Source organism: Dipteris shenzhenensis, chromosome 33 (genome assembly GCF_047967505.1).
Source record: "Dipteris shenzhenensis isolate YYH24624 ecotype China chromosome 33, Dip_SZ_1.0, whole genome shotgun sequence".
Lineage (NCBI taxonomy): Eukaryota > Viridiplantae > Streptophyta > Polypodiopsida > Gleicheniales > Dipteridaceae > Dipteris > Dipteris shenzhenensis.
This window is the reverse complement of record NC_141628.1, coordinates 42,551,624-42,568,416: the sequence shown is the minus strand read 5'-3', so window position 1 is coordinate 42,568,416 and position 16,793 is coordinate 42,551,624. Positions and strand designations below refer to the sequence as shown.

The following is a 16,793-nucleotide window of genomic DNA, read 5'->3' as shown; positions in this document are numbered from 1 at the left end:
GTAACAGATTCTGTCTTCAAGAAATAAAATACCTTCGGGGGTCCAGCCCGACATGTTGTCTTGGGCCCTAGCAATGTGTAGAGAGAGAGAGAGAGAGAGAGAGAGAGAGAGAGAGAGAGAGCTCTTATGAGTATTTCTGCAGTGAATTATGAGCATGAGGTTCCACGAGAGAGAGCTAGCGATTACACAAATAACCAACCCAAATAGCCATACCAGCTGACCAAGGTAGGTCTGTAAACTGACCTGTAGGGTACTCCCCTTTGCTGGCCCGCTTGGCCACGTGGCATCCAACTACTGGCCCAGGCTGTTCCAGCCCATGATAGAGGCCCATCTCTGCCCCAAAACTGCCCCAAACAAGGTGCCTCCATGCTGTACACATTCTGCACCTGTTCAGGTCTCCTGGAGGCCTCGGAGCCCTCCCAAACTACTCCGTACAGCTGCTATAGATGTCTGCCGTATTTCATCACTGTCTCATCGCCCCCTCGAATCGTAGACAGCCACATGGCAGCTCCGTGCTGTTGTTGTTGTCCATGGTGGCTACCATCTTCTAGGTATGTCCTTGCTCATGCTGCCCACATGGCAGCCCATGTGCTGCCCATGTGGCAGCCCTGTTACATGTTTTGCCCTATGGTTCATCCCCTGATGCACTCCTGATTTGCGGGCTCACAAATGGGGAGGTGACCAGTCCTATTCCAACCCCTCTCTCACCGACACATCTTGGCCCGATCCCAATCTATCAATGAAGATGCTTTAGTAGCTCCTGTGACTTAGACAAATGTAGACTAGGAAATAGTACACTTAGTGTGCACTTATCTCCAACACCCTCCTTAAGTGGACACTAGGAGTAAAACAAAAAGACAAGACTAGAAGACAGACATAAAGATTGATAGACTGAGAGACCAGATAGAAAACATGACAGACAAAAGATCCTGAGACACCCCTCCTCAAGTGATATTCTCATATGGGTCCACAAGGGTAGGGACAAGATGGATCTAAAACACAGTCAGATTGATAGACAAATAGACAGACAGACGAGACTAGATAGACAGAAGACTGACTGTAGACAAATAGAAAGACCAAGACACTAGAACCCCTTGACCTACATCATTGGTGGTCAAGGTGGTAGGCAAGACATAGAAGTAATCAGAAAGCCCACTTCTCATCATGTGAGGAAGGAACAACAGGATCAGCTGATGGAGATGTTGCAGCAACATGGGCTGAGGTAGATACAGGGGCTGATGTAGAGGTTTTGGAGTAGCAGTCGCTCTCCCGATGATTATCACTGCCACAAATGGTGCATGGATGAGCCTTGAAACAGTCCTTCTCCACATGATTAGTCTTGCCACAATGGGTGCAAGGCTTTCTTACCTTAGAACTTCCTTTCTTTGCTAAAAATGCAGTGTCAGTTACCTTTCGTTGTTGAGTTCTTTCTTCCTCTTGGAGAGCATTGATGATACCCTCAAGAGAAGGATTATTATGATACTTAAAGGTAGTGACAAGAGTAGCATAGGTGTCATGTAAGCTTTTGAGAAGCACAACAATAGCAATATCTTCGGAGATGGGAGACTTGACTGACGCAAGCTGAACCATAAGACTGCGAAGATAATTGACATGAGAGGCTATAGTAGCTCCTTCTTGCATATGTAGATCAAAGAATGAGATCATGAGTGCAATCTTAGAGTTTTTAGATCAGGCTCCAAAAAGGGTATCCAAAGTGATTCATGCTTGAGGAGCAGACTGTATGTCGGAGATGTGATGAATGTAATCATCTCCAAGGCTGAGCAATATGATAGCATAGGCTTTGTCATTCTTGGCAGTGACAACTTGCTCAGAAGGACCTTCGGGAGCAGCACGTTGAACAATGTCCCAAAGACCTTCTTTCATAAGATGGCACTTGATTTTGATTTGCCAAGTATGAAAGTTGGACCCATTGAATTTGTCGATAGATATGAGAGAATGAGAGGAGATGCCATGTGGGAAGGTCTTACCTCTTGCTAGGATGCAAGGGCAATGTCTATTCCCTTACAATATTGCAGAAATAAATGAGAGGAGAGATTTAAGAAGCCGGTTCTCTCACCACTTTGTCAAGGCCATAGCATATGACAGCCCATCGAAGCAGGAGGAACCACCAAAAAGAGAGACTGCTAAGCAAACTGAAAGAGGCAAAGCACAGTACCTTAATCTCAGGCAGAGGCAGAGGTGCAAAAAAAAGGGGCGCAGTCCAGGAGGTCGAACGGATGGCGCAGATCTCCGTGAAGATGGAGCAGATCTCGAACAACAGCTGGACAAATCGGCCTGTGCAGGTACGGATTCTGTACAGTCGTACGGACTGTACGAACTGTACGGACAGCGGAGTACGGATGGCGTACGGACGACAATGTGTAGAGTACGGAGTACGGACGACATACGGACGGCGTATGGACGGTGCTGATCTGTACGGACAGCAGGTACGTTGATGCAGGAGCGACAGCAGGAGCGGGTGCAGGAGTGACAGCAGGACTGCGCAGATTTGGCGCTCAGATCTGGCAGAAATGGCGCTCAGATCTGTGGCTGAACTGCGCAGATCTGGCGCTCAGATCTGGCAGAAATGATGCGCAGATCTGGAGCGCAGATCTGGCGCAGATCTGGAGCAGAAACACACAGATCTGGCGCGCAGATCTGGAGCGCAATGGCGGGGCAGAAAGAGGGAGAAATGAGAAGAGGGGCAGATCTGCAGCGGGGGAGAGATCTGAGAAAAGGCAGACTGAGGGGAGAGAAGAGGGAGAAGAGGGATCAACCTAGCTCTGATACCATGTTGGAATATGGAAGCAAGAACTAGAACTAGAAACTGGAAACGAAATAACAAGACTGAAAGACAAGAAATACCTTGAGAAGAGTGTAGACAAGACACAAGCTTAGACAGATAGATTACAATGATGTGACCCATGAATATATGGGCCAAAGTACAAGACATAAAGCAAGAGTGCTTATGGGATAATTGTAGAAGTGCCACATGGCACACACTCAAAACATAAAGACTAGACTTAGACTTAGACAAATGTAGACTAGGAAATAGTACACTTAGTGTGCACTTATCTCCAACACTGTGTTGTAGCCCTCTGGATCATTGCGGTGTCGATGTCGCTTCTTGGCTTGTCATCTAGTGGCCCCTGCCCTGCCAGGTCTGGTTCTGCATAAGCACACCTTCTTGGTACACAAGTCCATCTTTGGTAGCACCAGATGGTGTCAGCTCCTTCAGTCACGTACCCACCTTCGAACTTGAGCTCTCCAGGTACCAACATTCTCCAATTGTCCCGCTCATAATGGGCGAATAGCTTGCAATCCTCCAGGATCTGGTGAATAGCTTGAACTCCTCTAGGCACCATGGTCTCAAGGTATGTTTCAATCCGTCCTCCATCTGGCAAGGTATGCAACCAAATAACATACTCCGGGAATCAAATCCTAAGCATAACTCCAAATTACCCGGACCGGTGGAAGTATCCAGGTGTTATGTGTAGTCTTGTGGTGCCCCCCTCTAAGTCACAACATTTGTCTGACTCGGAGTCCTTAGTGTTAGAAATCAATCAACAGAGGGTATACACAGTGGAAGTCGGATAGAATAGCCGAGGAGCTCATATAGTGTGTGTGTGGGTGGAATACTGAACGTGCTTCACATGTGTTATGCAAACTAGCAAATAGACAGTGATTTAAGACAGATATAGAATCCACCAAAACAATATATTTCCGTCCAAAGCTATGGACACAATACAAAAGATAGATCCAAAGCTCCACCAAATCGTGGTCCTCTGATCTTACCAAAAGTTTCTCCTACTATCGGCCTGGTATCTCTTATCTTACCAAAAGGCTCTCCTACTATTTGCTTGGCACCTCTAGATCTTTGAGCCCGCGTGCTCCACCTCGAGCGTATGTATACTCTTTGTCCAAATATCTCAGCACCTTGCTGCCCTGGTAGACAGCTTAGGGTTCAGCCCGGTGTAGAGCTAAGTTTGCAGCATGTTGGCCTTTGGCCCTTCACTTCATGCAGGTCCAGTCCTTTTGTCTGCTCATAACCTGCCGGCTCCAACCAGCCCTAACCCGGCCTGTCCAATGCTGACCCCTTCAAGGCTTCCCCCGCCATAACTGCGCCTGCTCTTAGGCTTCCTGCAGGCCTTGTACCTGCTCATAGACCTCGACATTTCCTGCGCCTCTTCTTGCCATGTTTCAGACCAGATGCAGGGCATGTACTTGCCCTCATACCCTGTGATGATCATGCCTTTGTTTGCTGTGAGGTGCTGCCCATGTGGCAGCCCCCCCCCCCCCTCTCTCTCTCCTCTGTGCATATCTTGCCTTAGGTCTCCCTCCCCCATGCTCTCCTCATTTTAGGGCTTACAGATGGGGAGGTGACCTTTCCAACACCTCCTCTCATTGACACATTTTGGCCCAATGCCAACTCGTCGATGAAGCCCTAGCAGCTCTCATGACGAAACCCTCTGGAACGATTCGTTGTCGATTCCGGTTCCTGGCCTTTCAACCAGTGGCTCCCGCTTCTCCAGGTCCGCCGGTCCTGCACAAGCAAACCATCCTCATACACAGGTCCATCCAAGGCAGTACCAGATGGCACCACCTTCAGTCATGTTCTTGCCTTTGAACTCGAGCAATCTAGATGCCACCATCTTCCAATTGTCCCTCTCATAATGAGTGAACAACCTGGAGTCTTCTAGGCACATTCCTTCCAATCGCGCATTTCCTGAGACACATGATGAGCAGATTCTCTCCACAGCATGCTATAAGGGCTCAAATTAATGACATCAAGTACGTACCAGGGTGTCGTCCTGTTGGTGTGCTTGCTTTAAAAGCAAACCATGCACCTCATGGAGGCACATATCAATGACATGTGTGATCTTGTAATGCCCCCTTTTGAATTGCAGCATCTATATGAACTTGAAACCCTAGGGTATCTCAATCTATCAAGTATCAGGTACAAACTGAAAAACAAGTCAGTCTCTGTGCTAGGACTCAGAAACAGAATCAGAAACCGTAGCTTGGTATAGTGATGGCTCTCTGGTGGGCTGCGAAGATGTCTCATATCTGTTTCTGTTGAGTTGTCTCGCGCTGCGGTGGGGGACACAGTCTCCTCACTCTTTGAACTCTCTGAGCTATGTCCAGAGTGACCCCTCGTCTCTATCGGCCCCCCCTGAGGAAGGCTATGATAGGTCGGACCTCAATAGAGTGTACTCTGAGGACTCTCTGTCGCGCATGTGGTCTCTGTGTCCCTGTCTCAGTGGTACCATGTCGGCTTGAGTCTGGCCAATGCGGCGTAATCTTGATAGGATTGTAGGAGTTATGACAATGACCTAGGATAGTGTCCTATGAGGTAGGACACCTTGGCCTATGCAAATAGTGGAGTCCTCACTTAGTGCTAGTAGAAGCCATGCCTTCAGGCAAAGTTCCTTAGAGCAAGGAACATAACATGACAAGGCCTCCTTCATGGGTGAGGTCGGACACAAGCTTTTACGGTTAGGTTGTGAGGTTTGGTAGTGGCTTGATGTACAAAATCCATGCTAGGAGGGGAGTCCACTACCTTTGATCTATAGATTGGTTTATTCACATTGGAGTCTGTCTAACTTGAGGATGATCTAGGCCTATGTATGTGGTTAGGTATGAATTATAACGCACATGGGGCTTCAGTTGGTCTCTCGGTTGGGTTAATTGAGGTTGATTTGCAATGTTAGAATTTTTCCTTTAAAATTTGATTCAAGCTCACTGATTAAGACCTTGAGCAAATTCAAAGAATTGTGTGGAATAGATTTATTGGCCTTTAAAGGCGAGTACATTGAAAATTTAATTTCTTGCTTGATTGCTTGATAAAATGTAACACTTGCTGAAGCAATTTCAAATTTGTGAAGTCAATGTTGACATAATGGGAGTAAACAAGGAGCTACGATGGATAATGTTTCGATAATCTTGATAAGATTGTGGCCGTTAGGATGATGACCTAGGATAGTGTCCGATGAGTTAGGGCACCTTGGCCTACTCAAAGAGTGGAGCGTCACTTAGTACCACTGGATGGCATGAGTATACTGGTGTGGGAGCAAGGAACATGACAATGTCCCCTTCATGGTATGAGACACAAGGTCTTACTGTCTGGCTGTCTTGGCATCTAGGATGCTTTGGACTAGAGACTTGATGGTGTCTTCATGTACAGAATCTATGGCTACGAGTTGAGTCCACTAGCTGTGATGTATAAAGGTCTATTGTTATGGTTAGGTATGAATTATTTGTGCTTCAGGTGGTATGTGAGCTAGGTTATATGAGATTGATTTGCAATGTTTGGGTTAACCTGAAATTTGATTTGCATTTTTGATCAAGAACTTGATTGAATAGCAAGTAGAAATCAAGTTGATGATGGGCTGGTATTGGTAGATGGTGCTTGCATCAAAGGCAGATGCTAGGTTTGAATCATTTGATCTATTGATTGTGCTGGCTTTACACATTGACAACGATTTGTAGGATATTGTACTTGTTTTCCTCAAAGCTGCAAATGTTTGCTGCTAGTTGTTCAAGGGGAACATCATTGCTTATGATTGCTTTAGCAATCTATGAACACATGTGTCAATGCTTTGCGCTAGGAATACAATTTTGATTCTAAGTGCAAAAAAAAAGAACAGCATCAGCAAAGCACATTGATTGATCAACGCATCAAAAACCTAGACTAATGCTCTTTAAGGTGATGTCTTGTAGAAGACCTTTCGCGATAGTCGTGTAAGAGACAGTTGTTGGCTCAAGGAGATAGTTGACCTCATGTAAAGTTGCTATGTGGCATGCATATGGTGCAGGATTTGTGAATTAGTGGTTGAGCTACCATAGGTTTCAAATGGTGTGTCGGATGTGGGAGCAATGGAAGGAAGATGGAATGCAAGGGACCAAACAACAAGGTGAAGGAATTGAAGTGTACTTGCAAATGGATAGTGAGGAAGTACAAGAGATGGCCAACATAAGGTCCAAAGTCAACCAAATTCACTTTAGAACTAACATGTCCTAAGTGTACTAGGTTCCGAATAGGACTAGAACTAAGTGCCCTAACTAGCCTACAAGGTTGTGCAAGGACTAACTGTCCACAAACCCCCCTCCATGGTATGGTTGAAGTATCCTGGATATGTCTTAGGTAGACCTGAAAGCTATATCATGGTTGCACATATTCGATCATGATAAATCTATAGGAACCTATCATAATACAGGGAAGCATAATCACCTAACAAATGGTACCAAGTGTAAAGCTTCAAACTTGGGTCGTGGTAGAGACTTCGTGAAGAGATTCGCTAAGTTATCCGTGGCAATGTAGGACAACCGTATATTTCCAGCTGAGAGTTGCTCTTGAATGATAGTGCTCTTGAATGTGCTTGGTATGTGCATGAAGGACAGGAATACGTGCGACGGCCAAAGCTTCTAGTGTAGATTATGGTAGAAGATGCCTGGTTGACATCAAGATCTCCAAGTAACTTGCAAAGCCAAAGACACTCTACAGTGACTGTGAAGGCTGGCCTGTACTCAGCTTCACAATTTGAAGTAGCAACTATAGGCTCCTTCTTGCTGAACCAAGAAATGCGTGAAGAGCCAAGCATGAAACAGTGGCCACTGAGTACAAGAAACTAGGGCTTCATTTTTCTCAATGATTTTTGCCAGTATGGAAGATTAGTAGACATAGCAAACAAGCTATTGAAGATCTATCTTGTGCATGGGTAGACTTACTAGTGCTGGTAGCAAAGACTTGCATAAATGCTTGCATCTGAAAGAAAGAGCATAACAATGCAAGAGAGCAAAAAAAGTCGATACATTGGTGGCTGGGTTTTTGGCAGGGTACTTGCTGTCATATTGGTTTTGGTGGTTGTGGAAAGGTGTCGTTGTGAGCTGCAAGTGGCCTTCAGATCACACAAGTTACGTAACTACAGGTCAACAACCTCTTTTTGGTGATGTTGAGTATGAGTAACAGATTGGACTAGTGAGAGTACTTTTATATATGAGAGAAAGGAGTGTACCATAGGGATATACTTGGACTGAAAATGTAGTATAGGTGGCAACTCTTTGAAGCTCGAAGCATCCTTAGTGTTGAGTCATGGTATTTTTGCAAACATTGCAAGAACGACCATCTAGGATGCTGAGGGAGAGAGAAAACTAGACAGCAATAGATACACAAATTTCCCATGTGCCGATTGAGATACCATCCTGTTCAATGACATTGCGACTATGCCTTCTATATTGTGCAAAATGGGTAGGATTCGGAGAGGTATGTGAGATAACAATTTCTCACTTTTGGGAGTAACCACTTTTAGAGGACATGCCTAAGATTGCTGAACCTACATGCCTATGGTGATTGTGCGTGCCACAACTTTAAATTCCTTCATTCGAGGTTGGGTCCAAGGTTGCCTATGTTTACTTGTAATGGTCTAGAAAATACATAACAAGTGATTTTTGTTCATGAGTTGTGCTAGTCAACTAAATGTTACTTGGATGAGTAATATATTTTCACAATGTTTTTTATAGGTGTGTTGGCTAAGCAGTAATCACGGCAAATAACACATTGGAATTGGAGTGTTTTGTTTGCTAAGAATTTAAAATGTTTCTTTCTTTGCAGTTCTTACTCCTATCCCTTTTCTTTTTTTACAGAAAGGTTTGTTATTGCATCATACAACATCCTTGCTTCAGCGTATATCAGGTTATATAGAAAACTATTGTATAGACACGTGCCTGCCGAACTTCTTGATTGGAAGCATCGAAAAAGGAAAATCATGCTTGAATTGGAGTTGTGCTCTGCTGACATACTTTGTCTTCAGGTATACTAGTTTCATCATATAAAACTGTTGCTATGTATTTGCAAGCTACAAGTTTCACCAATGCTTTAAAAATAGATAAAGTGTAGTATTGCTATCCAATTCTTTTTTACACCTAATTCTCAATAAATCTCTTCTTCCTTTATGTTTTTGCAGGAAGTTGACCGTTTCAAAGAGTTACAAGATGAATTGGCATTGCAAGGCTATGTGGGGTTGTTTAAGGTTAACTTTTTAACTTCTTTGTCTTTTGGTTAACTTAATTGCTCCAAGTTGCACTTGTAGAATTGTTTGCTACTCACACCCTACATTGACTATGTATGCCATATTACTAGTGGTCATGATTGTTGGAATGGTCACCCCCCATCTGTAAGCCCCCATATGAGGAGAGGAAGGGGGAGGGAGACCTAGGGCATGTGTACAAAAGAAAAGGTAAGGGAGGGGGCTGCCACATGGGCAGCACCTCACAGCCATAAGGGGCTGCCACATGGGCAGCACATGAGCTGTCATGTGGGCAGCAGAGCAGCCTGGCAGAGGCGCTTAAAGGACTGTCTGTACGGGCTGGAACAGGCCCCGAATAGAGGCGCACAGGTGGCACTGACATCAGCAAGTGTACTGAGCAGGGTACAAGGCTGTGCAGACCTGAGACAGATGGCGCCGACATCAGCAAGTGAGTACAGGGCTGGATCAGGCTATGAGGCATGGACCTGCCTTTATATAGGGCTGGGACCTTGCCTTGATTGGAGGGCCAAGGCCCTAGAAGAGTGGGCCAAAAAGGCCCCGGTTTGTGAGCTCTAATAGGGCTGGACCAGCCACAGACTGGTTGGCCAGAATGGGGCTTGCTGGTCAGTTATTGCCAGCCCCCTTGGGGGCCTATAAAAGGAGGGCCTCCAGGCCCTCATTTGACATCTTCTGGAGCAGCAAAAGACAAGCAGTCAGGAGCAGCAGGAGACCTACTCTTGGAGCCTATTCCCGGAGGACCAGGAGAGAAGGAAGAGCTGCAGACTGAGCTTGGAGGGCTGCCTACCTAGGCTGACATTCAGGGCAGCAAGGTTGAGAAGAACACTTTAGACAGAGAGTCTACATACGCTTGAGGTGGAGCACACGGGCTCAGAGATCTAGAAGTGCTTGACATCTAGTAGGAGAACCTTTTGGTATTGTATCCTGTTCTACTTTGTGGACGGACGGAAATATAAAGAGTTGCTTCTATATTTGTCTCTGAGCATTGCCCATTTATTGGCTTGCACATCTATGCACATTAAGTTACGAAGTTTGTGATTCCACACCCCACCCCACACTGTCTGAGCTCCTGGGAAATACTATCAGTCTTCCGCTGTGTGTACCCTCTATTGGGTCATTTCTAACAATGATGGAGTCTGACAATAACGTGTATGTGGGAAATATTTTGGCTTCATTTAGGTACATGTATTAGCACTTTAATACATAAGACAATGACTATGTTTGGTTAATGCATTCTTAATCTTAGTGTTCTTTTACGTACATGTATTAGCACTCTGATACATAAGGTGAGTACACATTGACTATGTTTGGTTAATGCATTCTTAATCTTAGTGTTCTTTTTAAGACCTCGGCTTTGTGTGTGGGAACAACAATTGTTTTGATGTTTGAACTTTACAATCACAAATGAGCTTATTTTTGTTCTTGTTTCATTCATGATCAATATATGAATTAATAAGGAGAGTGAGTGCCTCAAAGGCATTATGTGAAAGTGGAGATCAAGCTTCACATCATGGGTATCCTTTGCCCCTTTTGCTTGTTGCTTCATGGAGTTTACAAGTCCATGGCATTGCTTTTGAGTTGCTAATCAGCTTTCGTGTGGGTCTACAATCCATGCTCAGTGTTAGCAACCTTGTTTTTCAATTATTGGGGCTAAATGTCCATGGTTTCCCAGGAGGCCATTTCACTTTTTTATAAGATGTGTTTGGATGCTCATGCTTGCTATGTTCACTACTTTGATAGAGGATCATCTTTCCTCCTCCACATTTTACTGTGACCGGTGTTGCAGATACAATTGGGACATTATTGGCTGTCTGGCAGTTTCGCTCATTCAATACAAGAGATGCTCTCGTGTTTTCAATCATCACAAGCTCATTGTACTGGCCATTGTGATGCTCATTGGTTGTAAGAAATCCTAGATTTACTGTATTTAGAAATGTGCTAAGGAACATAAAGGAGACTGAAATAGCAGAGAACAAGGAATAATTGTATTGCTTGAATGTCTGTAGGGTATCTGTAGTGTCATCCATACAATTGGGCCTCTCTTATATAGAGAGTGAAGAGTCACACATGAAAAGGTGTGTACTCCAAAGTGTATGTGCATGAAGAGGTGTGTATCCCTTGTGAAGGGTGTGACCCTTGATGAGAGGGTACATTACAATAGGAGTGTCTCTTGTGAAGGGTTGTGCCTCATAGGAAGTGTCTCGTCCAAAGGGCAAGGGTTGTGCCTCATAGGAAGCGTCTCGTCGAAAGGGCATACCCTTCCACAAGTGTCCATTCATCAAACCATCCATAAGTCTAGAAATAGAGAAAGGAATACGTCACAGATCGTGACATCCCCTCCCACTCAAAATAAGACCCTGGTGGAGATAATGAACTGATGCAGAAAATATCAAGGTAAATTCTGAAAATATTGTTGTAAAATGTCAGGGTACTGCTGTAAGTCTTCATCAGATTGCCAAGTAGCGTCGGAGTCGTCCAAATCTCGCCAAAGAACAAGGAATTCTGTGATAAGTCGATGTCGAGTCTCTCACTGTCGATGGTCCAGAATACGCTTAGGAATAAGGAGAACATAATTGTCTTCGATTTCTGGGACATAATCACTCGAGGAGGAACTGCTTCATCGCCTGGAATGTACGTCTTTAGCCAAGAAATATGAAATGTCGGATGGATTTTACCCCATGATGGTGGTAATTCCAATTTGTAACTTAAAGATGAATTTTTCTTGATGATCTGGAAAGGTCCATAGTATCTTGGTCGCAACTTAGGAAACACAGACTTAACTGTCTTATAGCGATGAGGGGCTACAAACAATAGCACCATGTCACCAGTGTTAAATTCCAGGTGACGCCGATGTTTGTTGGCAGACCGTTGATACCGCTCTTGCGCTTTCCACATATGATCCCTGACTTGGAGTAGAATGTCTTGCATTTCTTGAACCAGTTGATCAGCTAGGGCCACTCGATGTTGAAGTACAAAATTCGTTGGTACAATCGGAGTGTGTCCATAAGCTGCTTGAAATGGAGTCATGCTGATGGCACTATGGAAAGAGTTATTATAAGCAAACTCAAGGAGTGGTAGATACTCTTCCCAAGTTGCTAGGCGTGACTTAATATAATGTCGAAGCATTTCTTCAAGAACTTGGTTGACTCTTTTAGTCTGGCCATCTGATTTTGGGTGGTAGGCTGAACTGAATAGTAGAGTTGTACCCAAAGATTCGAACAGTGAAATCCAAAAGTGACTGGTAAACTTAGGATCTCTGTCGGATATGATATTCTTGGGCAATCCATAGTGTCGGAAGATGTGTTGTATGAAGAGTTTGGCGATGTCTGGAGCTTGTGCACTGCTTTTGCAAGCGACAAATGTGCCATTTTGGACAATCGATCAACAATTACCATAATCTGAGTGTTACCTCGGGAGGATCGTGGTAGTGTTGTAATGAAATCCATGGAAATACTTTCCCACCTTTCAGTTGGAACTGGAAGAGGCTGAAGAAGTCCTGTTGGAAGTCGTCGGCTTGCTTTCATTTGTTAACAAGATAAGCAAGATGTAACCATTTTGATGACGTCGCTTTTCATTTGAAGCCAGTAATATGTTGCACTGAGTAACCTATAAGTCTTGTTGATGCCTGGATGGGCAGCATAAGGAACTACATGATGCTCTTTTAACAAAAGACGTCGAACATCCTTGTTATGTGGTACACAGACGTGATCTTGATAATACAGAGGATCGTCCGTATAAGAATAGGATGAGAAAATCTTCTGTTCGGAAGTCGAAGGTTGATCTTTTGAAAGAACTTATACTAGTGTGCCGAAGTCTTTATCATTGAAATACTTCCCTTTGAATGAATTCGGAACATCCAGAGATAATGTAGAGATTACCATAGCTGATGCTAGAGTTAACCTGCTGAGAGCATCTGCAACTACATTGCGTAGTCCTGGAATGTACTCAGTGAAAGTTGGCTAGAAACTCAACCCAGCGTGCTTGTCGAGCGTTCATGACTGGCTGAGTAAAGATATACTTTAGAGAGTGATGGTCTGTCTTGACCACCGAGTCGGCTCCCATGAGATAATGTTTCCAAGAGCGATAAGCATGTACAACGGCAAGAAACTCCTTATCATAAACCGGGTATCGGGTTTGGATATCAGAATGTTTATGGCTGTCAAAAGCAATAACTCTGCCTTCTTGCATCAAGACTACTCCTGTAGCGATGTCGGAAGCGTCGGTCATGACCTCAAATGGAAGGTTTGGGTCAGCAATAGCCATAACTGGTGTGGTAGTGAGTGCTTGCTTGAGTTGTTGGAAACTATACTCTGTTTCGAGAAGCCAGTGAAAAACTACTGTGCTTTTCAATAATTCGGACATAGGAGCTGCGATTTCGGAAAACTGATAGACCTTTGTATGGTAGAAGTTTGCCAATCCGAGAAAAGAGTGGACATCATGAACATTCTTAGGAGTAGGCCAATTTCGGATTACCTCGACCTTCTTGGGATCCACAGAGATGCCTTGAGCTGAAATAACATGTCCCAAATATTCGAGTTGGGTCTTGAAGAACTCACTCTTCTCAATGTTGATGTAAAGAGAATTTGCGCGGAGAACTTCAAAAACTTGGTGAAGATGTTGTTTGTGCTCATGTAGGGATCTGCTGAAAACGAGGATGTCATCGAGGTAAACGATGACGAACTTATCGAGGAAAGGCCTGAAGATGTCGCTCATTAGTGTCATGAATGTGGCCGGGGCATTGTTTAACCCAAAAGGCATGACCTTCTCGTACTCATCGCCTTCTCGTATTCATAGTGTCCATAATTTGTTCGAAAAGCTGTCTTGTACTCATCGCCTTCTCGTATGCGAATTTGATGATGATCTGAACGAAGATCAATCTTTGAGAATTGTGTTGCGTGTAGAAGTTGATCGAAGAGGTCATCGATGCGAGGCAATGGATACTTGTTTTTGATAGTGAGCTTGTTGAGGGCTCGGTAGTCGATGCAGAGGTGCATTGACTTATTCTTTTTTTCCACAAGTAGTATAGGAGATCCGAAAGGGTTGCGACTGGGCCGAATGTGACCTTTGTCGAGTAGCTCGGTCACTTGTCTTTGGATTTCTTCATTTTGAGCGTAAGAAACCCGATAACGAGGTTTCGACGGTGGATTACTCCCAGGAATAAGTTCGATTGGGTGATCCACTAGTCGTCGAGGTGGTAACTGCTTTGGCAATTCCTGTGGAAAAATATCCAGGTAGGCCTGGAAAAAAGGTTGGTTGAGGTATTCAGGAGGATCCTTTGTTGGGTGTCTCCTCTATTGCCGTAACCAACAGAAGTGAAGTCTTTACTTGAAGTTTACGAACCCACTTCTTTACTTGTAGGGCAGAGGCAACTGGGGTTGAAGGAGAGTCCCTAGAACGAGTTAGCTCAATAAGTTTTCGTTGGTGGACAAACTGGATAGTATGGCTGCGAAAACTGATTGATGGATCATAGTCGTAGAGCCACTGTTGTCCGAGTATGACATCGTACCGAGAAAGAGGCATGATGTCGAAGTTCAACTTGTTCGTATAATGTTGGATGCGAAAAGACAAGTTTTTGATCTTGGTGTTGCACAAGAAGGTAGTTTCATTTGCGAGTTCAATGATAGTCCATGAGACTAGGACTGGTGGTCAACCGAAGTTTGTCGACCATAGAACTAGCTAGGAAGTTATGAGAGCAGCCACTGTCGATGAGGATAGTGACCGTTGTTCCACGAATCGATCCTTGAACACAAAGTACTTGAGTGGCTAGGGAAGGTTTGGGGTTGCTAGCAAGGCTCAGGTGGATGGCATTTGCCATTTGAACAGCTTTGCCTTTCTTGTCTTGTGCTGGGGTAGCATCTTCTGTTTGGGAAGTGCTAGGTTCCATATTGGAATTTTGCTTTGGTCGCTTGGGACAATGGAACCATCTATGGTCGCCTGTACAGATGGTACAAAGTCCTTTTGTGCTGGAGTTGTTCTTCTTGTCAGTGGCCGCACCTTTATGTTGGAGATGTTGGTGATGACTTTGTGAAGAAGAAGAGGTGCGATCCTTGAAGAAGTGCTTTTGTTGGAATCGAGCATACGATTTCTGAGACTTTTGGGGATCTTGAGACTGTCGCTGACCTTGATTATTGGAGTTTTTTCGAAACCTGGTGTTATCTTGAGGGTGAGCACCTTGGCCATAGTAGAAATGTGCTAAGGAAGAGAAAGGAGACTGAAATAGCAGAGAACAAGGAGTATTTGTATTGCTTGAGTGTCTGTAGTATCTGTAGTGTGTCATCCATACAATTGGGCCTCTCTTATATAGAGAGTGAAGAGTCACACATGAAAAGGTGTGTACTCCAAAGTGTATGTGCATGAAGAGGTGTGTACCCCTTGTGAAGGGTGTGACCCTTGATGAGAGGGTACATTACAATAGAAGTGTCTCCTCCATAGAATGTCTCTTGTGAAGGGTTGTGCCTCATAGGAAGTGTCCCGTTGAAAGGGCATACCCTTCCACAAGTGTCCATTCATCAAACCATCCATAAGTCTAGATATAGAGAAAGGAATACGTCACAGATTGTGACATCCCCTCCCACTCAAAATAAGACCCTGGTGGAGATAATGAACTGATGCAGAAAATATCACGGTAAATTCTGAAAATACTGCTGTAAAATGTCAGGGTACTGCTGTAAGTCGTCGGCTTGCTTTCATTTGTTGACAAGATAAGCAAGATGTAACCATTTTGATGACGTCGCTTTTCATCTGAGGCCAGTAGTATGTTGCACTGAGTAACCTATAAGTCTTGTTGATACCTGGATGGGCAGCATAAGGAACTACATGATGCTCTTTTAACAAAAGACGTCGAACATCCTTGTCATGTGGTACACAGACGCGATCTTGATAATACAGAAGGTCGTCCGTATAAGAATAGGATGAGAAAATCTTCTGTTTGGAAGTCGAAGGTTGATCTTTTAAAAGAATTTGTATGGCTGTGCCGAAGTCTTTATCATTGAAATACTTCCCTTTGAATGAATTCGGAACATCCACAAATAATGTAGAGATTACCATAGCTGATGCTAGAGTTACCTTGCTGAGAGCATCCGCAACTACATTGCGTAGTCCTGGTATGTACTTAATGGTCATGTGAAAGTTGGCCAGAAACTCAACCCAGTGTGCTTGTCGAGTGTTCATGATTGGCTGAGTAAAGTTATACTTTAGAGAGTGATGGTCTGTCTTGACCACCGAGTCAGCTCCCATGAGATAATGTTTCCAAGAGCGATAAGCATGTACAACGGCAAGAAACTCCTTATCATAAACCAGGTATTGGGTTTGGATATTAGAATGTTTATGGCTGTCAAAAGCAATAACTCTGCCTTCTTGCATCAAGACTGCTCCTGTAGCGATGTCGGAAGGGTCGGTCATGACCTCAAATGGAAGGTTTGGGTCAGCAATAGCCATAACTGGTGTGGTAGTGAGTGCTTGCTTGAGTTGTTGGAAACTATACTCTGTTTCGGGAACCCACTGAAAAACTGCTGTGCGTTTCAATAATTCGGACATAGGAGCTGCGATTTTGGAAAACTGATAGACCTTTGTATGGTAGAAGTTTGCCAATCCGAGAAAAGAGCAGACATCATGAACATTCTTAGGAGTAGGCCAGTTTCGGATTACCTCGACCTTCTTGGGATCCACAGAGATGCCTTGAGCTGAAATAACATGTCCCAAATATTCGAGTTGGGTCTTGAAGAACTCACTCTTCTCAATGTTGATGTA

General features: G+C 44.3%; 1 protein-coding gene across 2 annotated transcripts in view; it reads left to right on the top strand.

The window, feature by feature from the left end:
• Window positions 1-16,793, top strand: part of LOC147880131 (carbon catabolite repressor protein 4 homolog 6-like) — a 98,170-nt gene that overhangs the window by 17,772 nt on the left and 63,605 nt on the right. For both annotated transcript variants that reach the window (XM_087372143.1, XM_087372144.1), the window contains exons 3-4: window positions 8,644-8,810; window positions 8,964-9,029. In XM_087372143.1, the coding sequence (XP_087228269.1) occupies window positions 8,644-8,810; window positions 8,964-9,029 (233 nt within the window). The remainder of the gene's footprint in view (window positions 1-8,643; window positions 8,811-8,963; window positions 9,030-16,793) is intronic.